Raw genomic sequence first — 23266 nt, 5'->3', positions numbered from 1 at the left:
CGGTTTCTATGGGAAAGGGATGATGAAATCTGAAGTCGGCGAACTTAAGCTAGTTCAAGGTTAATATTTTCTCATATAACAGCTCCCCTTATTAGTGAAAAGTCAATGCCATTGCTTTGACTTTTACAGAGTAATTGGTGTTTCTGCTTCGCTTTCCTGTTGGACATTGGGTCTTCTTCTGAAGGAGGTTAAGCTTTGAAATTTCTGTCTAATGGAATTTCTGCGTGGTAGTGGAGTTGGAGGCTGATCCTGGGACAAGGAGATTGCAATTTTTGGGAATATTTTGGTTCGGTATTTGCAGAAAAGGTATAAGATAACTAGGATAATAATCAGGGATAAGGTTGATATAGTGAATAAGGGTAGATGTTCCTCAATGAATGATTGGCTCATAATATGGTCCAGTTCTTCTGAATATTGGTCCAATTTGTGTTGTGCAATATTTAAGTCATCTACGTTGATTTTACTGAGTTTTAGTGGTTTCAATTTTGATAGGTGACTCTTTGTCTCAAAATGGTCACAGCATCTGTAGGGTACGTTAACTGGGTGACTTCTATACGTGATATTTGTATATTTCTCAATTTGGTCTCTAGCATGAATTCTGGTACTGCCAATGAATGCAATACATTCGGGAATTAATCTTAAGATTGAATTTGTTTTTATTATTTGTGTAGTGACGTCTTTCCTTGCACATTTGATTGTTACTGGTAATGGATCGGAAATGGTTAGTAACCATAAATTTCGGTCAATTTCTTGTACATTGTAACCTTGTGCCAAAAGCATGGACATCTGGCAAGTTTTTGGTAAGTTGCTGAGAGGTTTCAAAAGCTGGGCTTCACATATAGCATCTGTGTCTATGGGATACGGAAGAATGTCTGTACACATTCTTTGGTTTTGACTGATTTGTTTGCATTTTTCGGTGTCCATGGGTAAAACATATGAAATTGAATCATCATCTCGCGCTATGTATTTATGAACAGTTGAAAGTAAATGATGAAAACCAGTTTGATTATCTAATATTGGTATTGAATATAATTGATACAAGGTGAATATTTCGGGATCAACTAACGGAATTTCGAGAACGAAAACAATTTTTGAATCAAGCTGATAAGCTTGCAGTTTTATTATGTCAATATACTGAGCTATATTTGACATATAAGTGGGTAGAGGCAATACGTTATTTTGTAATGACTGTGAGATTTCTTTTAATGCGTTCATTAAGTCTATGGGCGAAATAATAGAACTATGTAGAATTTGCAGGCGAGAGAATGTGATAGAATTTAGTATATCATTTAAATAATTTTCTAAAAATACGTAGCTTTCCATTAAGGACTCACATAAATCTAGTATTTGTAATTGTGCTTGGTAAAAGGAGATGTCATTATTAATGTCCAGAAGTGTAGTCTCGATAGTTTTTAAGTCTTTGTTAAAAGTTTCTTCGTCTATTTGCAATTTTTGAATTGTAGTGTTAAAAGTTCTTATAACTGAAGTGGTAACAGATATTTGATTTTTTAGGAGATTTTCAATTTGAGTTTCATCGGAATTTATCTTATTTATACATTTATTAAAGTATTCGCCATCAGAGGCGTCTAAATTTCCAGTAATAGATTTCCAGATTGTTCCAATACCATTTACTAAACCGCGTTTTAGGCGTTTATTATAAGGTACTGTGTCAGAGGTTATTTCTTTATATTTTAAATTAACAGAGTTTGAGATTTGTTTTAGCAGACTAACATGTGTCTGTACTTCGGCTTGAAAGGCAAGTTTTCTCGGTGTATCCACGTTAATAAATTTTTCTAACAGGTTTTCCAAAATTCTGTCATTATTGGATATTGTAGTTTTGATAGGTAATAATTCTTTGTAAACAAGTAAAGTCCATTTGTCATTAGATATTCGTATAGTTCCTTTTTCATGAAAAAATATTCCAATTGTGTTATTAATTGGAGTGAGGAGAATTTGGGATTGGACGATAGGAAGGAGTCCATAGAATCTGTAAAGGAAAATTATTCAAAATAAGGTTTCAGTCTGTCAAAATTTACTTTAGAGGTTTGGTTAGTTTTGGGGTTAAGGATAATTGCGGAATTTGTAAAAACTTCTTGAATTTCGAAAGGTCCATTAAAAAGATTATCCGATTTTGATTTAATTTGTGATTCTTTTACGTAAACTTTGTCACCAATTTTAAAATCAGGTCTTCGTTCTGAAATATTCTCGTCAAATCTTACTTTCGCCTTTTCTTTCTGTCTTTCTGTTTTTGCTCTGGCTACTTTGTAAAAATATTCCATGCGGTTATTCAGGTCTCGAATATATTTACTCATTAGTGTTTTTTGATTGTATAGAGTTTCTGGTGGTCGGCCTGCAGTGTGCCCAAATATAAGTTCATATGGTGTGAAACCGTGGGTCTTATTCTTTGTGTTGTTATAGCATATTATTGCATAAGGAAGTATAGTGAAGGGATGATCGTTTGGGTTCTCGGCTTGATTTGCTCTAATCATTTCTGAGAGTGTGGCATGAAACCTTTCTATAGATCCATTAGATTGTGGATGGTTAACGCTAGAAAATGTTAGTTTAATGTCGTATAATTCGCATAGATCTTTGATTATAGCATTCTCGAATTCTCGACCGCAGTCACAATGAATTCTTAGTGGTGTTCCATAGTGTTGAAAAAAGAGTAGGAGTGTCTTGACTACTGTTACTGCCTTTTTGTCTTCCAAAGGATAGGCTTGCGTGAATTTTGTCAATTCGTCACGAATAGTTAAAGCGTAGTTCCTAGTAGGGTATTCGAATATATCTATATTTATTCTTTCGAATGGTGTTTTTGGAGTTTCTGTTATGACTAGTGGTCCACTTAAGTTTTTCCTGCAAATCTTAACTTTTTGGCAAATTTCACATGCTTTTACAAATTTCTCTACATCTTTTGTTAAATTCTTCCAATTGTATTTCTGCTTTATTCTTCTGACAGTTTCGTTTATTCCTCGATGTAAGTTGTTTTTACCGCAATGGTAATGATCTAAAATTTGAGGGATTTCGTCTTCGCTGGCTGTTTTAATTATATTTTGACAGATTCTTAATTTTAATTCTTTGTCAGCAAAAATATAAGAAAATATCTCTAGGATAGGTAGTTCGAGATTATTTTCGACGCAATATATTTTTGATTCATCGAATTGATCTTTATTTGCAAAAAGTACAAGAAACAAGTGTGATATTACTCGTTCGGGATCAAACGGTAATGGTATAATAAAATATTTTCGATCTTTTACAGTTTTGCTGTGTACAATATTAATTCTTCGGTTACTATATTCCATGTTTTCTTCGAATATGTCATTCAATATGTTCTCGTGGAGTTCTTCAAGTTTATTTTGCCAAAAAAATGTAACAATATTTTTGTTGGATTTGTCTAATAAGTCCGTATTCGATGTTTCAATTTTAGAATAATCGATTATTGACTTTGTTCTATACAGTTCGATAAACTTGTCAAGTTCTTCGGACATTTTTTCTATATTTTCTTCATCGTCGTCTTCGTTTTCTTGAGTTTCCGTATCATCTTCATTCGATGCATGTAATGAGATTTTCGATTGAAAGTTTGCACAATCCTTGAAATGGTTAATCTTTATCCTTGAGAGGGCATCTGCATTTCTGTTTATTTTTCCTGCGCGATGTTCTATTTTATAATTGTATTCTTCGAGTTTTAGGCGCCAACGCGCTAATCGGCTTCCGGGATCTTTTATCGAGAAAAGCCATGTAAGGGGTCGATGATCGGTAATCAGGGTGAATTTTCGGCCAAAAAGATATGGTCTAAAATGTTTGACTGCCCATACGATAGCTAATAGTTCTCTCTCTATAGTCGAATATTTTGTTTCGGCACCGCATAATGTTCTGGAGGCATAAGCTATGGGTAAATCTTTTCCAATAGGGCCTTGCGATAGAACGGCTCCAATCGCGAATGCACTAGCGTCAGTTGTTAGTAAAAATGGTTCCTCAAAATTGGGATATATAAGTATTGGATCTGAAGTTAAAATATTTTTGAGTTCGTTAAAGGCTTCTTTGCAATCAGAATTAAAAATAAAAGGTACGTCTTTCTGAAGTAGTTTCGTAAGTGGTTTAGAAATTTTGGCAAAATTTGGAATAAATCTTCTATAGTAACCGGCTAAGCCTAAGAATGATTTTATTTCTTTGGTGTTCTTTGGTTCCGGGAAGTTTTTGATACAAGATATTTTAGCTGGATTTGTTTTTACACCATTTTCTGTTACAAGGTGGCCCAAATATGCTACTTCTTTTCTTAAAAATTCGCACTTGTCTGGCTGTATTTTTAAATTTGCTTTTCGTAACCTTTTAAAAACTTCTGTTAGTCGTGACATGTGATCATGAATAGTGGGTGAGTAGATAATTATGTCATCCATATACACTAAGCATCTTTCGTTTTGTATTCCTAAGAGGATGTTGTCCATTACTCTTTGGAAAGTAGATGGAGCATTCATTAGTCCGAATGGCATGCGAACAAATTCGTAATGTCCATTTTCGACAGAAAAGGCCGTTTTCTGGATGTCTTGTGGCTCGATTTCAATCTGGTGAAATCCAGACGCTAAATCTAGTGTTGTGAAGTATTGGCATCTTCCTAGTTGGTCCAATAGTTCTGATATTTGTGGTAGAGGATAACGGTCTTGTACTGTGAGTTCGTTGAGTTTTCGATAATCAATAACAACTCGCCATTTTTGTTTTCCTGACGCATCTAATTTCTTCGGTACGACCCAGACTGGACTCGACCAGGGCGAGACACTTTTTTGGATTATTCCTTCTTTTAACATTTTATTAATTTGCGTCTTTACCTCTTCCTTATGTATTTGAGGATATCTATAGGATTTAGTGAAGACAGGTTTAGCGTTGTTTGTTTCGATTTTGTGCTTGATTTCGTTTGTGAAGGTCAGTTTGTCGCCTTCGACATAAAATATATCTGCGTATTCAGTACATATATCTAGAATGAGTTCTTGTTCTTCGCAATTTAGATGATCAATTCTTAGTTGTTCTGTAATTATTCGTGTTCTATCTACTATGGGTTCTTCAAAATCATTTCCGTTGTAGGATAGGATTGTCTCCGAATTTTTGAAAGGTTCGATTGAAATGTCTGAAAATTCGATTGTCTTCGGCATAGCATTAGCATTTAGTACGGAAGTTAAAAATTCTCCATTTTCATCTACATGGACTAATGCATGAGGTAATCTCACTTTTTCTATTTCTTGAGCTGATAATATGGCATCTGTATTTGATAAGTTGCATTTTAGTCTGCATATTTGTTCGGTCCGGCTGTCAATGGTAATTCTGTTTTTTCCTTTTATTCGTTTTCTCTCTGGTCTTTCAAGATTTTTGTCTTGATCTCGGTTTTCTACGATAGTATATTTTTTATTTATAGGGTTTTGATATTTTAAATTTGATTCCTGTTTAGAATCTGATTTAATTTTTATTTTAGGTTCGTTTTGTCTTATTTCTGTGGGGTGTGTCGGTGTTTTGTCTTTAGGAGGTGTGTTTGTCTCGTGTCCTACTTTGTGAAGGGTGACAGTTTTGAAATTTGTATGCAACTGTCGGGATTTAAGATCTATTACGCATTCATAATGATCTAGAAAGTCTAGGCCTATTATGCCATCGAAATCAATGTCTAAATTGAAGATAAAGACTTTGTGAGGATTATTGTCAGTGAAGGGGATCAGGACAGATTCTGTTATTAACAATTTTTGATCGGTTATACCTTGAATAGTAACGTTTTCAGGAAATCTATTATGATAATTGCGTGCTGTGTTTTCTTTGAAAACAGTGATTCCAGCACCTGTGTCTATTAAAAGTTTAAAAGTGTTGGTAGCATCGTTAATGTAATATAAATTTTTGGAACTCATTGTATGAAATGGGGTTACATGAATGTCTGTTCGGGAAAATTGAGATTCGGATGAAAGTTGTCCAAGTTGAGTGCTTGAATTTGTTCTTGGATATTCGTAATATCCGTTGAGGGGTTCGTATGATCGGGAGGATGATTTTGATTCTGAAGTGCAAGAAAATCCTGATAATTTTGTGTGTTATTGGTTTCGTAAATGTTATCAGTTTGTGGATTATTTTCTATATAATAATCTGTTTCATAGTTTTCATAATTATCGGTATTATAATAATTATCTGTATAGTATTCGTCTGTATAATAGTTAGTCGTCATTTCATCAGGGTATTCGTTTAAAACATGTGCTCTTTGGAAGTTTGGGTTTCTTTGAATAACAGATGGACGATTTTGATTTTGATTTTGAGATGAAAAGGAAGGTCTCTGTTGGTTGAAATTTGGATTGTTGGAGGAATATTGATTCCTATTAGGGTTCTGATTGTTTTGATAGTTGTTAGGTCCATTATTATATTGGTTTTGGTAACCGTGTGGCCTAGAAAAAGTTTGGTTTGGCTGTACGAAACGTGAAGAGCGGCATTCACTATTTAGATGACCAATGCGGCCACAATTTGTACATTTTGTAAACTGAGATGAGGGTCTTCTCATTGGTTGAGAGGATTTAGGAATAGTCGATCTAGAATTAGATTTTTGTTCTTCAAAATATGACAATTGAAGTTCGCGTCTAATACGATTGCTTGCTTCAATGAGATCTTTTGGATTACTAGCCCTAATAATTTGTCCTAGACGGGGTTCTAAACCGGTTAAAAGTGTGTTTAGGGCCATGGTATCGATTAAGTCACATTGGGCAGTTTTTTGATCTGGGGATAAATTTGCTACTTGGATCGAGGCGTGCATTTTTGCATTCAGAACTTGTAAACGGTTAAAGAAAGTTAGAGGAGATTCGTTAGATAGTTGTTTTAGTCTTTGTAAGTCTTGTATTAAGGAGGTCAGGTCTCTACTGTCTCCGAAATGTAGATTTAGTAATTGTTTTATTTCTGTATAAGAAATTGGTTTTCTAGAATTAATAAGCTGTGCAGCTTTACCTTTGAGTTTATTTTTACGTGAATCGTTAATAGAACGCGCTGATCGCCTGTGGCCATTTTAAAAGCACAGTCGCACGCATCTAAAAATGTGGAAAGAGAAATCGGATCGCCTTCAAATTCTGGGATAATAGAAAATATTTCCGAAAGCTTGTATGGTTCGATTTCTTGTTGAGTCTGGGAACGTGTCTCAGGCATTTTTCGAGATATTTTTAAACGAAAATAAAAAATAGAAGTATGGAGAAATATAAAATGTATCAGTATATAAGGGAGAAAAAAAATGTGGTGGTATATAAAGGACAAAAATGTATCAATATAAAAATATCAAATAATATATCAATAAAAATGTATCAAATATACCAAATAAAAATATATCAAGAGAAAAATATACCAAAATATAGAAAGTAAAAAATATGTCAATAAAATATCAGTATAAAATAGTATGTAAAGAAATATCAATAATTTCAAATATTAGATAATCAACTTGTATTTTCTTTTATGTATCTTGATTAATTGACTTGCAGTATAGTCAATTTCGTAAATTATTATGACAAAATTATTAACGAGATGATTCAAAATCCACTTACATAAAGAAGAACATCGGGACGCCTTGTTCTCTCTGCTCAGCTACCAGGGGCTTCACTAGGTGTTCCTTCCGTAGATTACAGGAGTGAGGTTGTTCGGAGATGCTTTCTTCTTTAAGGGTTGTCTTGTTCTCTCTGCTCGGCTACCAGGGGCTTCACTAGGTGTTCCTTCCGTAGGTCACAGGAGTGAGGACTTCCGTAGATTCTTTGTTCCGTTAAGGGATGAGAATCCGCCGCTGCCAGTGAGTATACACGTGTTCTAGCAACGTTAACCGGATCCTACTGACTTTGCGCCAATTGTTAGATCACTAATCACTTATTTGACTTTTTAAAAAAAGAACTTTATTTGTTACAAATTAAATATTAAATAATAGTACAAAATTAAATTAATTTAAAATGACTACATTAACTGGACTGGTCGAAGTTGCAGCTAAGAGTGGTTCCGGCATCTAAGAATGGTAATTTATAGGTTTGGTATGAAGTGCTGAATTGCTGTTCCCATGAATGTTGGCCAACGGTTCGTACAAAGTTCTAATGCGTGCTCAGCGGTTTCTATGGGAATGGGATGATGAAATCTGAAGTCGGCGAACTTAAGCTAGTTCAAGGTTAATATTTTCTCATATAACATATATATATATATATATATATATATATATATATATATATACAGTTGTACGTATCTATCAGATATCAAATTTTATACGAGGTATGCCAAAAAATATGAAATTCGCTTAAGATTAAAGTACCTTTATATTTCACAATATCGAAAATTGTTGTTATGATAATTTTTCGACTGTTCTAACAACCATTCAAATTTCGTCATTTTGTGTCATGTGGAACAATTTCACCCAATCATGTCAACATTAGACTGATAATTGCATTCAGTGCAATTTTCAATCCCTATGACAACACGATCGAGTTTGACAACTTCATCCAAATAAATTTCAAAATGTCACGTCTCGGCAATGAGAATGTTCAAAGTATAAATGCGCTAATCAAAGAAAAAATTTCCAGAAATACAACCTACAGTCACAAAAATATATTTGGGGAATATTGGTGGAATTTTGCTGCGGACGAGAATATGAGTTGAATGAACATAGAAGCTTAGAAGAATTGGCGTTGATACTAAAAGATTGGGCCGTCAATATGAGAAAGAAAAACGGGGACGAATTCAAAGAGGCAACGGTGAAGACAATGTGGAACGTTTCGTGCAAACTATTGCAAGAAAAGTACTATAATGACTATAATATTATGATTGACCCGTTTAACAATATAGTGTTTAAACCAGCCCGAGATGCCCGCGATGCAATCAGGAAGAAACTACAAGCAGATCCATGTAAACGTAAGGCCAGTTCAGTTTCGTTAAATTGGTCTGAAATTAACAAAATAATATTGCTTTGGGATGAAGATACCCCTGAAGGTCTTATGCGTAAATTTTACCATATTGCTGCTGTAGAGAACAGCAACGAATCTAATGTTAACTTAAATTTTAATAATTGTACTTTCACTAACTGTACTTTTAATAAATAAATGTTTCGTTATGATTTTTTTTTCGAAAAATTATCCGCTGAATATCCCTCGGACATTGATGAATGCCTCATAATTTCATGACAAATTTCTCAAGCTCGTTGCTTGGTAACAGAACTCAGTCTTCGGCTTCGTGCTGTTACCAAGGAACGAGCTTTCGATTGTCATGAAATTATCTCCTCTGTTATCAATGTCCTAGGGATATTACTACTGAAAAGTTGTTTGCATTAAAAATTATGCTTTAATACGCAATTATATTCTGTTAATTGACAAAAAAATTTGAAAATGTTCCTCAAATTACCGATACCGAACACCATTTTTATTTATTACAAGTAGAATAACTATTCCGTTTCGATAGATTAACTCTTAATATTCACTAGATTTTTAATGTATATTGTTTTTTGAAAATTTTTGTATCATTTAAATTTTGGATTTTTTTTGCGATTAGAAGAATGTAGAGCCAAGAGTAATTGTAGAGCCAATTCTTACATATGGAGCAGAATGTTGGCAAATGACAGCAAAAGGAAAGAAAAAAGTTGACACGGTTGAAATGGACTACCTAAGAAGAGCTTGCCGTATATCAAGAGTAGAACGTATACCTAATTCTGAAATTAGAAGAAAAACAGATAGAGTACATACAACTTCTGAAAGAATAGAAACTAGACAGTTAATATGGTATGGACACGTACAGAGGATGGACGACAACAGATGGCCAAAAAGAGCTATGGAATACAATCCAAGTAATAGAAGGAAACGAGGAAGACCAGCCAAGTCTTGGATACAAGGTGTTATGGAAACCATGAAAGACAGAGCCATTGATGAAGACACCTGGAGAGATAGAAAAAGATGGCGATCGAAATGCGGGAAGCGGCAGAAGCTGTAGGATCCCCGCTTATATATATATAGAAGAATGTAATTGCATATTAAAACATTATTTTTAATTACAAACAACTTTTCATAATAACAATTTTGGATATTGTGAAATATAAATGTATTTTAGTCTTGAACGAAATTCATATTTTTGAGATACCTCATATAAGATTGATAAAATTTGATATCTGACGCTTGCATCTAAGGTTCTAGACCCTGTGCAACTTTTTATAATAAATAACTATTTTTCGTAAAATTGATAATAAAAGTTTTCCATGTGATGCCGATTTAATTGGACACACTGTATATATTGTTGTTTGTTATTTCCTGGTGGTGCATTTTTAAATCGAAACGTTTTAATTTCTGGGTTTTTTGATCTGGTGTAAATAAAACACTTAATTATTGCTTAAACGTTTCGGCTATTTGTCATTCTCAATAAGCACTTTAATTACATAAACATTATATTACATTATGATTATTGTGTTTGCACTTTTTAATAGTTTACCTTGGAATGTAAAATTGGTATCTGACCCTAAATACATATGGTATGTACTTCAAAATATGTGTGGTTCGAGGTCGTATTTTAGATATCTGCCAATGGTGCATTTAAAAATTAATTCAATTTATTAAATTATGACATACACATATTGGAAAGAACTTTGATATTTATTATTGATAAAATTTTGATCTTTTTTATGTAAATCATCTCCAATATACAACTTTTGTTCTTATCCAAATTCTGTACATTTTCCAAATCAAAAAATGGCAATTTAGAGAATGCGTGGCTAAAGCTGTAGTGTTTAATTTGTTGGTTTCTACACTATGTGTGCAACAACCCATTCAACAACCCAGTATCAATGTAGATATTGGTGTGTTTACTAAATATAAGTTGATTTGTAGACTTTACAATTTATTTTATAAATAACATCCTAACAGCTATTTCTTATGTTTAAGGAAGGTAACAGCCGCCTATTATTACCGCTGGTTCTAAGCAAAATATTTATTTTATTTGGGTTGAACAAACTAAAACCTCTATATATTTTTTTGAAGTTCGATCAGACTGACATATATCGCAAATTATTTGTAATATTGACACAATTCAAACCAGCACTTTACAAACAAATTTTTAATAAAACAAATAATTATTATACTTGCCTTTTGCAAAAAAGAGACTAAATCCTGATGATTAAACGTAAATATATTGGAAATGGCCTTCATTTTAATTTGACTATATTAACTGCTTAAGTAAATACTTACATAAACTAAATTCAAACAATTATTAATCTACCAAATGCTTCGTTATGCTTAACCACATCCTCGAGAGATTTCCTTACAAATATTACGCGAAGTGCGTTGGTACACCGATTTATTGATGACGAATACAAAAATACAATACCTATACTCCACTTTTACGAATATAATATTATGTTTGTATTATTTCAACTATTTTTGTAATTGCTGTTTACTGTAAATAATAAAATAATAGTTTTTTTGTATACAATAAAATGAATATAATGTCTATATTATCTAAATGCCAAATACTTAACTACTGATAAAATATGTAAAACGTTGGAAATATCGCTTCCGGCAATGAGTAGTGTTTAACCCTAAGTTATTGTTATTAAATGCCAAAGCGTAAATAATCATAATAAAATCTGTGTCATTGTTCTGAAGCTATTTTCTTGTGGCATTTTAAAGTAATTTCTATTTTAATGGGAATAAGCCACAATTGAAGGTTAAAATAAGATTATTGACGTTTCAATTTCCACTTTGGAAATCGTTCTCAAAATACAAACATTAATAAATTAAACAAATTTTATTTTTTTTGTTACTTGGTGAAAAATTCTTCGAATAATTTAATTCTATTTGACTAATTTTTTTTTTTTTTTTTAATTAATGTGTCTCGGCTGCAATGGCCATTGACACAAACAATATTGTGTACAATAATTATTACAATAAATACATGTTACTAATTGCTACAGTAAGTTAATCCATAAGCTTAGAGCCTATGACTAAATAATACAACATCACTAAGATATAAGTTAAAGGTAAAATACATGGAAACAAGGGATCATAATCTATTGAACAACTGAATGTCTTTCAAGAAACCAATTAGGTTAAAGACTTGATCGGGCGAGTTTAAAACGTCTTTGATATTTGACTTAAGTTTATGTTGTACTCTGTGTTTTGCGTACCGGGGACACTCGATCAGGATATGTTTCACGGTTATTACACTTGAGCAGATTTGGCAATTGGGCTTCGGCTCGGATTTCATTAAATATTTATGTGTGAATCGGGTATGTCCTATTCTTAATCTTCGGATGACAGCTTTTTCGTTTCTAGACATATGTGGAAGTTCAAATTTTTCAACAGTCTGCCGGATCTCATGCAATGCACTCTTGATTGTGTTCCAATGGGTTTGCCAGGTATGATATTGTTGTTGCTTGAAAATTTGCTTTAGGTCATTACGGATTTGAATATGTTGAGCTTTTGAGGATTGACTGTTTACACAAGAAGCTTGCTTGGCTGCTTGGTCTGCTTTTTCATTACCGGGGATGCCGACATGGGATGGTAGCCAGATGATCGTGACATCTACACCTTGAAAAGCGAGTGCATTGTGTGTCCTATGGATTTCTTGAACTAAGGGATGCTGAGAGTATAGGCTTTTTATCGATTGTAGTGACGACAGGGAGTCTGTGCATATTGCTTGGTTTTTATGATCTGTTTTTAGTTTTTTAAAAGCCTCTAGTATCGCATAAAGTTCTCCAGTGTATACGCTGCATAAATTCGGTAAAAAAGATGATTTTAGTACTTCATCATGTGTGGTAACGGCACATCCAACGGCTGCTTCGCTTTTGGAGGCATCTGTATACAGAATTGTTTGGAATTGGTACTTGCTTATAATTTCTTTGAAGTGTTGCCTTATGAGAAGGCTTGAGGTTTCATGTTTACTGTATTCTAATAGACAAGTGATTGAATGTGGGATTGGTCTATTCCAAGGCGGGGTATCCGGGATTGGGAAGAGATATGTTTTAGTAAGGTCGATGGTATTTCTTAGAGTTAATAGAGTATATATATATATATATATATATATATATATATATATATATATATATATATATATATTAAGTAAGATGGTTTCGTCCGCACCCCATGTGTACTTTGATAGTGCCTTGATGATATTGAGTCTCTTCATTGCATTGTCCTTTAATACACTAATATGCTGTTTCCAAGTTAGCCTACTGTCAAAAGTTAAACCAAGTATTTTGTGATGAGTAACTAGTTGCAATGGAGTTCCATTAAGGGTGATAATTGGACTTTGGCTGCAGGGTCTTCTGCTAAACCGTATTAATTTGGATTTAGTCGTTGAAAGAGCTAATCCGGTTTTTTTGGAGCGGTTTGGAGTACGTTGCATGTGGCGATTGTACTTTTTCCCTGACAATATAAAATAAGGTCATCTGCGTATATTAAGTGCTTGACTGGTGGACAAATACTGGAACAAATATCATTTATTGCAAGAATGAACAGTGTTGTACTGAGTACTGAACGTTGTGGAACTCCATTATTTTGCCCGAATGTTGCCGAAATTTCCCCATTTGTATTCACTTTGAAAATGTTAAACAGTATCTGTTTCCTTCAGAAATCGGCATCACTATAATGTCTATGTGAACATGTTCGAATCGGCTGGAAGGTGGTAGGAAACTTTCAGTCGGTGAAACAATGTGGCGTGATATTTTTGATTTTTGGCACTGTAGACACGCTCGAGTCCATTTTCTCACATCTGATTTGATTGAAGCTCAAACATATCGCTGTGTCATCATCTTCACAGAACTGTTGATTCCAGGATATTGTTATGAGATTTATTAATTTATAATTAGTTATAATGTCTTTACTAATTTATTATATTGTTCCTACTTTAATTTATTAAAAAGCACGATAATTTATATAAGTTTATTAATCACTAAAAATACATAATTTATTTAAAGGCGAACGTAACAATTAAATCGCGGGCGCGAGTCTTCAGATTTAACTGACTCCTTCAATGAAAAATCCATTATTATATATGAAAACACAACTGGCCTAGAATTCAGGAGAATTCCAATCTGGGTCATCGTTTCGACCTTTTCTTTCAGATAAATTTTCTGCCAGCCGCTAGAATTATCTCGTAAAATCTACAACATAACAGAATTAGTCATAATATATTTACGGATATTTTTAGGCCATGATATTTATCGTAACATTGCCCCCCTCTTAAAAGATGGTTCCTCCTGGAACCTTGTCGGGACTGGAACCGGAACTGTATGTTGGTATCGGCAACTGGATCCTCTTTTACAACTTCCAGTTGTATAAAAATGACAAGGGACGGTTTTCTCTCTGCACCAGTAACTATGCAGATTGCAACAGACTAACACCTGGACTTCGGTGTCTTTGAAGATCTCCTCCACCATATTTCGGATAACCCTCCAATCTAATTGGCGGCACTCCAACTTTGGCATAGCTAACTTTTGCACGTCGGACTCTAGTACGTGCTCTCTCAATTGAAGTAAGGCTTCCCATACATCTCGGTAGGTAGGTTGGTCACGGGCAGTGTCTTTTGTTACCAGGTAGAAAAGGTAACGTGATGCATCTTGGAGTTTCAAGGTTTTACCGGGAGCTGGCACTTGGCATTGAAGTTCTGCAACTCGACCAAACTTCCCTCGAAAGACGGTTTCCAACCCTGGTGCGTCTTTGATACTGGCCGAGATGGTAAGGGCCAGCGAGTGGTCATCGGGGAGCGCGAGTAGATCTTGCTTTTCTTCAGTGGTAACACCATGTCTTGCTTTACCGGTACCTCCATAGGCACCCATGAATTCCTCAAACGTGAGGTCAGACACATCTTGGACTTGGTTTACTTCCACTTCTTCATCTACGTCGTGGTCACCTTCGAAAGACGCCAGCCGGTTATGGTGTACTATCATCGGCTTTCCCCTCGGAATCTTGCTTATTCGGTAGATGACATCGTTGATCTTCTCCATAATGAGGTATGGACCTTCCCAAAACTGCTGCAATTTGGGAGAACAACCTTTTCGCTTCTTGGAATTATACAGCCAGACTTTGTCGTTCTTCTTAAAGCAAGCCTTTTCGGCTTGTGTATCGTACCGTTTCTTCATTCGGTCGCTAGCGATCTGAAGGTGGGAACGGACCAACTCATGTACATCGTCCATTCTTCTTCGTAATTCGATCACATAATCTTCACCTGCTACATCTTCTCTGGCCTGTTGATTCGTTAACAGCAGATCTGTAGGCCATTGTGAAGAACGGAAGATATTGGTCCCAGTCTCGCTGATGATCGGACACCATCTTTGTCAAATACTTGCCGACTGTCCTATTCATCCGTTCTACCATACCATCAGATTGCGGATGATATGCTGTAGTTCTTGTTTTCTTCATGCCTAGTCTATCACATATTCCTTGGAATAGATCGCTTTCGAAGTTCCTGCCTTGGTCACTATGTATCTCCAAAGGAACTCCAAATCGGCTGATAAATTGTTGGATCAACTTATCTGCAACGGTGGCAGCCTTCTGGTCTGGAAGTGCGTAAATCTCGACCCACTTAGTGAAGTAATCCATTATTACCAACATGTACTTGCCCCCATTTTCACTTTCTGGAAATGGCCCTGCAATGTCCAAAGCTATTCTTTCAAACGGGCTTCCAACATTATATTGTCTCATAGGAGCTCTCCTTTTTCGGTGAGGCCCGTTACTAGTAGCACAAATAGTACATTTCTTACACCAGTCTTTTACGTCGTCGGAACTGTTCATCCAATAAAACCGTTCCCGAATTCGCTGAAGGGTTTTCTTTACACCAAAATGCCCTCCTGATGGACTGTCGTGTAACTGACGAAGTACTTCGGCTATTCTGCTTTTTGGGATCACCAACTGTCTTCTCTTCTCTGAACCGTCATCATTTTCCAGGACTCGTTTGAGCAAGCCATCTTCCATGATAAATGAGTCCAACTGGGCCCAATACGTCTTAACTACTGAGCATAGGTTTGATATTTCTTGCCAAGGTGGTCGACGGTTTTCCTCTTTCCATTTTCGAATTTTCTGTATAACTGGATCTCTTTCTTGTTCTTCTCTGATCTTAGTAGGCGTCCAGTCGTCGTTGACCATCGTTGTTCTTAGCACTGCTGCTTCCTTGGATTCCGTTTTGTTGTAGTGGGAACACTCCGCTGGGCATGGCCTTCTGGAAGAGAATCAGCGTTTCTGTGGCTAACTCCGGCCCGGTGCTCAATATTAAAATCGTATTCTTGGAGTCGTTCGATCCATCTGGCTATCTGACCCTCTGGATTCTTAAACTGCATCAACCATTTAAGGGCGGCATGGTCGGTTCGGATTAGAAACTTCCTACCATAAAGGTATTGATAGAAGTGCTCTACTGATTTTACTACTGCTAGAAGTTCTCTTCTCGTGACACAATAATTCCGCTCAGGTTTCGAAAGAACTTTACTAAAATATCCGAGGACTCGTTCCTGTCCTCCTTGAATCTGAGACAGCACTCCTCCAATTCCCACATTACTTGCATCTGTATCTAAGATGAACTCTCCTTCTGGCAGTGGATACCCTAAAATTGGTGCTGTTATTAAATGCTTTTTCAAGGTCTCAAAGGCATTTTGGCAGTCTGTATCCCAGCGGTAATCTCTTGCTTCCTCCGTAAGTCGCGTTAATGGCTTAGCGATATCTGCAAACTTCTTAATAAACCTTCGGCAGTAAGTACATAGTCCAAGAAAACTTCTCACTTGGTGTTTGTCAGTTGGTTTTGGCCATTCCTTAATGGAATCGATTTTTCCCTTATCCACGGCCACTCCTTCTTTACTGACTATATGACCCAGGTAATTGACTTTACCTTGAAATAGCTGGCACTTCTTGGGGTTTAGCATCAATTGGGCAGCTTAAAGTCGATTAAAAACGTTTTCTAAATTCCTCAAATGATCTTCGAATGTCTCCCCCAAGGAGATTATGTCATCTAAATAAACCAGGCATGTTTTCCAAGATAACCCTCTCAACACATTTTCCATAAGCCTCTCAAATGTCGCAGGAGCATTACAGAGTCCAAATGGCATAACGTTGAATTGCCACAATCCAGATCCTGTGGTGAAGGCTGTCTTTTCTTTATCGACTGGGTCCATTTCTACCTGCCAGTATCCAGACTTCAAATCTAAAGTAGAAAACAATTTACTTCCAGCCAATGTGTCCAATGTGTCATCGATCCGAGGCAGAGGATAACTATCTTTCTTGGTAACGTTGTTCAGCAAACGGTAATCCACACAGAACCTCGTCGTTCCGTCTTTCTTCTTAACCAGGACCACCGGAGATACCCATGGGCTCGTAGAAGGTTCTATCACCCCGTCTTTCTTCATTTCCTGAACAATCGTTTCAGCTTCCTCTCTTTTCGCCTGTGGTAATCGTCGAGCTGTTTGACGAATTGGCTTAGCATTACCAGTATCAATTTTATGCTTAACAACGGTAGTTCTTCCCGTCTTTCCTAATTTCGGTACGAAAATATCACGATACTGCCGAAGAAATTCCCTTAATTTCCTTTTCTCCATCTGATTTAGAGACTGTCCTGCAACTGCAACCATTTGGTCGAATTTGACGTTGGAATTATCAGATGTTGTCGCCTGACGGATTATGGATGTCACAGGTACACAAGTTCCTACTTTTGTCTCTTTCTTGATGGTCACTGGGTAGTCGTTGACATTGATAAGTCTCACAGGAATTTCTTTAGCCGAAGTCACCAATTCCTTTCCAATTATGATTCCACGGCCAGCCTCATCGTCGTGGTTCCAAGGCTCCATCATAACAGGTGTCCCTTCGTCTACAATTCCCTGTAGTCGCGCTACTATGATCGTTTCGCTTCTCGCAGGCACGACTGTATCTTCTGTAATGGCTGCTTGCACAGTGTTGTCATTATGTGGATGAAGAAATACCTCCTCGTTGCCAACTTTGATTACCTTATTCTTAAAATCCAATTGGAATCCATGCATATTCATTACGCCCATTCCTAATATAACATCCTCTTCGATGTCAGCAACTATAACAGTATGGACAAACTTTTCTGCTCCAATTCCCAATTGTACCAGGATTTCTCCATGAATGTTGGCGTTTTCACCTGTAGCGGTCCGAAGTCGCAACCTCGTTGGTAACAGTTTCTTACGGCTGTTTATAACTGTTGGGCGTATAATGGTTCTGGTCGCTCCGGTATCCACCAACAACGTATGCTTTTTACCATTTATTTCTCCATCTACATATACACTATCTTCACGACATTTCGAAGAGGCTATTAGTATAAGAGGGTCTTTGGAAAAGTTCCGGGTCGAAGCTGCTCCCCTAAAGCCGACTCGTTCTGGTTTTCCTGATGGTGAGTTTCTTGATTTTATGGTCTTCGTTTTCTTGCATGTAATAATTTTCATCATATTAACGAGCTGTTAATATGATGAAATCATATTTATCTTCATCTCCTTCCTCTTTTACAGTCCTAACTTTACTGTATCCACCAGAGGCCTGTGTAGCTGACTCGTATTCGAGGGCGGCGGATAAGACATCAACCAGCGTCCTGTGACGAGCTAATCGCAGTGTTCTCTGCATTTCATGATCACGAAGACCATCAATAAACGTTTGAACGGCCAACTTTTCCATCATGTCTTCGGGAGCTGTTGGATAAGCATATCGTACTAATCTGGCAATATCTACCTCATATTCTTGAAGAGCCTCATCTTTCTTCTGTCTACGATTTTTAAGCTGCGACTGATATACATGCTCCAAATGTTCGTGGCCATATCGTATATTTAACCTCTTCTTAAGTTGTTCAAAATCATCCGTCTCTTCTACGGCTATGGTCTGAAGCACATCTAAGGCATCTCCTCGAAGAGCGATAGTCAGGTTTACAGCCTTTTCTTTTTCAGACCATCCATTCGCTCTTGCGGCTGATTCGAACTGTTTCATGTAGTTGTTCCATGATGATTTTCCGTCGAAAGTTGGGACTTTAACATGAATAGAACCTCCACTTCCTTCAAATTTTGGCCGTGCCTCCAACTTACATTTCGTCTCGTCTTCTTTTGTCTCCACTGTAATCGGATTGTTTCCTCTTTCTGCTGTCCCTGTTTCTTCCATCTTCCTTTCCATCTCTTTCATCTTTTCTTCGAAGGCCAACTTATAGGCAGCAACTTGGTTTTTTAACGAAGATATTCTATCGTCGAGGGCAGACATCTCAGAAGTTACCTTAGAGATGTTAGCAGAAACTTTATTTTCCAGAGAAGAAATCTCGTTAGAAACTTTGTTTTCTAATGAGGCGATGTCGCCGGAAACTTTCGAAATATCGCCAGATACTTTGTTCTCCAATGATGCGAGGTCGCCGGAAACTTTCGAAATATCGCCAGAAACTTTGTTCTCTAATGATGCGATGTCACCAGAAACTTTCGAAATCGACGAGAGGACCGCATCTTCAAATATATAAGTCTCTGGATCTAGTCCTTCTTCTAGCAAAGCGTTCTTTAGTCGTTGGACTAACTCAGCCTTTTTTCCGGTAGAAGCTAATTCTCTGACTTCAAGATGTCTTCTTAAATTAGTCACTGTCAGCTCATAAATCGTAGCCATTTTCACAATTTATTTTATATTCACTTCGGAATAATACTTGTTATGATTACTATAAGTCTAATTTACTTTTATTTCACTTCCGACACCATTGAAATGATATTTATTTAACTGCTGTCTTTATTTAATTTATAATGTCTTTATTAAAAGGTTCTTATTTTAATTTATTAAAAAGCGCAATAATTTATATAAGTTTATTAATCACTAAAAATACATAATTTATTTAAAGGCGAACGTAACAATTAAATCGCGGGCGCGAGTCTTCAGATTTAACTGACTCCTTCAATGAAAAAATCCATTATTATATGAAAACACAACTGGCCTAGAATTCAGGAGAATCCCTAGAAGGTCAATCTGGGTCATCGTTTCGACCTTTTCTTTCAGGTAAATTTTCTGCCAGCCGCTAGAATTATCTCGTAAAATCTACAACATAACAGAATTAGTCATAATATATTTACGGATATTTTTAGGCCATGATATTTATCGTAACAATATGCTAGATTATGCATGGTGCTAAAAATTGCAATTAGGAGTGGTTTCGGTACAAATGGTCTGGCTGTAGATGTTGCTACGTCACAGTACAAACTAACGTTTCGTTCTGAAAACCGTATTTTCTTTAATTGCAACGATGTTTTCTCTCTTAAGTACGTTTTTAGTTCTGGATCTGTTTCTTGTGCGAGAGCTAAGTCCATGATGTCGATATCTTTCTTAATGCTATCGACTCGAGATAGTGAGTTTGCTACAATATTTGTTAATACAGAGATGTGCTGAATTTTGGTGCAAAACTGTCCTATAAAATCTAAATATCGAAATTGTCTAGGACTGCATTTGGCTAGCTTCTGTGTAAAGGCGAAGGTGATTGGTTTGTGATCAGTGTATATGGCTATGCCTTTGCCTTCGATCATATGTCTAAAATGTTTTATAGGTAAATATATAGCCAATAATTCTCTGTCGTACGCCCTATATTTCTTTTCACTAGGTGAGAATTTTTTGGAAAGGAAAGCTAAAGGTTTCATACCTGTATCCATTTTTTGTTGTAATACAGCTCCAGCACAAAAATCGTAAGCATCACAAGTGATGGAGGTATCAACATCGTTTACAGGGTGGCCCAGTAAAGTAGCGTTAGCTAAACTACTTTTGCAGTCCTCAAAGGTTTGGATCCGCTGTGGCTGTGAACCATTCAATTGGTGTTTTTCCATTTACATTTCCTTTGAGGGCATCCTTTATCATTTAGTGCTTGAAGCTCAGCTGCATTGTGTATGAACCTTGCAGCTGCTACTTTTTCTTGGGAAGATTTGGCTGCTGCTGTTGATACTGTATATCCCAAAAATGTAGTCTCGCTTTTGCCGAACTGACACTTTGCTGGATTAATCACAACGCCAAATTGCTTAAGCCTTTTGACAATTTCTTCTAAATGCGATATATGCTGCTGTTCAGGTTCTGATGCAATGAGAATGTCATCGATGTAGGCGTAGGCGAAATCAAAACCACGTAAAATTTCATCTACGAAACACTGGAAGGTCTGTCCTGCGTCTTAAACCAAAAGGCATATATAAATAAGGGTGGTTAAGTTTTGCACTGTTGTCTCCATGCTATCCGGTATTGTGTTAGATTTCGTGCATTTTCCCATGTCAATCCTTTCTTCTCAACTTCTTTTCTGATTTCGTCTACCCACCTAACTCGTGGTCTTTCTCGTTTGTTTTTCCCTTGCACTCTCGTTTCAAACACTCGTTTTGTTAATCTTTCATTCGACATTCTACACACGTGCCCGAACCATCTTAGTTGCCCCTCTACTATTTTTTCGTTTATTGGTTCTAGTTTTAGGTTTTGTTCGATTGTTTCGTTTCGTATTTTGTCTGTCCTCTTTCTGTTTGCTATTTTCCTCAGGAACCTCATTTCCATAGCATTGACTCGAGATTTTTGTCTCCCAGTCAATGTCCATGACTCGCTATTATACATGATTGTAGGTCTAACTACTGATTTAATGACTGCCGTTTTTACGTTCTCCGGTATTTCTTTTTTCCCCAAAAATGTTGTTTTCATAGTTTTAAATAAGCTTCCTGTTCGTCCCATTCTCTCATTTATTTCCATGTCTTGTTTACCGTTTGATTCAATTATTACTCCTAGGTATTTAAAATGTTCCAGTTGTTGTTCTAGTTGTTTTCCGTTTAATTGTATTGCGTGTGTCTTTCTCTTATTTGAAATTGTCATTGTTTTTGTTTTCTCTGTAGTTATTTTTATATTTATGTTTGACAGTTCTTCTAGGATTTCAAGGTTGTTCTGTAGGTCTCTCTGTTTTCTGCTATCAAAACCTAACTAACTCTACTGTAGAGAAAATGATCTTACCAGCTAGCGACTGACCAAAGTCTTCGGTGTGTGGAATTGGATATCGATTTGGAATAGTCCGCCACTACGAAACGCCACGTAAAAACACGCCTTAGTGCAATATTTAATGTCAATTAAACATAACCGTATGTTGCGATCACAGTGTCATTGGCGGCGTATAGTTCATGTAGTCTTTTCGCGCGCGCCCCGTACATATTTTCTGGGAAACACGTAAAAATCTGCCCCGGTGTCGATTAAAGATTGTTTTTTAGTTTCAAAGTCTGTTACGAAAAGGCGGCGAGACTTTGGGCTTGGATGGGATGCCGCACTTACCGATTGCCCGTGTAGTTTTCCTAGTGCTTAGACGGAGGTGTGCACTTTTGAGCCCTATCACCAAAAAGGTAGTGATACCAACATATTATGTCACTATTATGTTCCCTACTGTGGCTTGTTTCTATGGTATGGTGTTATTCTTGAAGTGCTGCGGTTACGACGGTATGTATTAGTTTATGGTTGAGCAGTCGCGATGTTAGCTAGCTGAATTTTCATTTCAGCTAATTCGGCTGTTAATTTTTCGATGGTGCTTTTAAGAGCAGTGGCCGTTTCCGAAATTTGTGTTCTAGGAGTTACGGATTCGAAAACTGTATCTGCTAGCTCGGCAACTGTGTCTAAATTAGCGTTTGACTGGGTAGCTAAAATAGCCTGTGTAGAGGATGGCAGTCTACCTAACCACAGAGATCTTATAATATTATCTGGTACAGTTGTGCCTGCCAATGACTGTAAATGTCGTAAGAATTGAGGTCTTCGATCGCCTAATTGTTCATACTCAAGTAGTCTTTTAATTTTTTGTTTTTGCGATGCACTGAGTCTCTTAATTAATTCTGATTTTAACTTTACATACCTGTCTGTAGCTGGTGGTGATACACTGCTGTCTCTCACTTCGAGTACGTATGCGGTTTCTCGATTAGCAACTATACAATTGAATTTTGTTGCTTCACTTGTAATGTTTGCTAGTGCAAATTGGTTTTTTACTTTCAAAAACCATATTTCGGGATAGCTGGCCCAGAACGGTGGGATTAGCTTGTCGCTACAGGTTATGTACAGTTTAAACATTCAATTTCATTTTAGTCCTGTTCCAAAGACTAAAATTTCATTTTAGTCCGGTTCCAAGTTAATTATTTCTTGCGATGTCAGCTTGGTCGTTGTAGTAGGGCGTCTTGACCACCTGGCTGTCTCAGCTTCTAATGCTAAAGTATTCTCACCTTGATTAGATTTTAACAGTCTTTCGATTATTATATCCTGTAACCCATCATCATTTTGATCACTATTCAATCGCTTACCAAATAAATTATTAATATAACATGCTATTTTACAATATG

At 36.3% G+C, this 23266-nt stretch overlaps 2 protein-coding genes across 2 annotated transcripts in view; both read right to left on the bottom strand.

Moving 5' to 3' along the window:
• The window catches only part of LOC140433364 (uncharacterized), a 43728-nt gene extending 32301 nt beyond the window's left edge, over positions 1-11427 (bottom strand). Inside the window, exon 1 of the mRNA XM_072521387.1 lies at positions 11085-11427. Within this exon, the coding sequence (XP_072377488.1) occupies positions 11085-11147 (63 nt within the window). The 5' untranslated portion in view covers positions 11148-11427. The remainder of the gene's footprint in view (positions 1-11084) is intronic.
• A 10967-nt stretch (positions 11428-22394) lies between these two features.
• Positions 22395-23000, bottom strand: LOC140433750 (uncharacterized). The gene has a single exon (XM_072521727.1). It carries the CDS (start codon positions 22998-23000, stop codon positions 22395-22397), a length of 606 nt encoding a protein of 201 aa, XP_072377828.1.
• Positions 23001-23266: the final 266 nt, after the last annotated feature.

This window comes from Diabrotica undecimpunctata, chromosome 2, assembly GCF_040954645.1.
Source record: "Diabrotica undecimpunctata isolate CICGRU chromosome 2, icDiaUnde3, whole genome shotgun sequence".
Taxonomy (NCBI): Eukaryota; Metazoa; Arthropoda; class Insecta; order Coleoptera; family Chrysomelidae; genus Diabrotica; species Diabrotica undecimpunctata.
Note: the sequence above shows the minus strand (reverse complement) of the source record. Positions and strands in the feature narration are given on the sequence as shown.

Excerpts from the sequence above, each read along its gene's own strand:
- LOC140433750 (XM_072521727.1), bottom strand. The coding sequence starts at position 23,000 with ATGTTTAAACTGTACATAACCTGTAGCGACAAGCTAATCCCACCGTTC.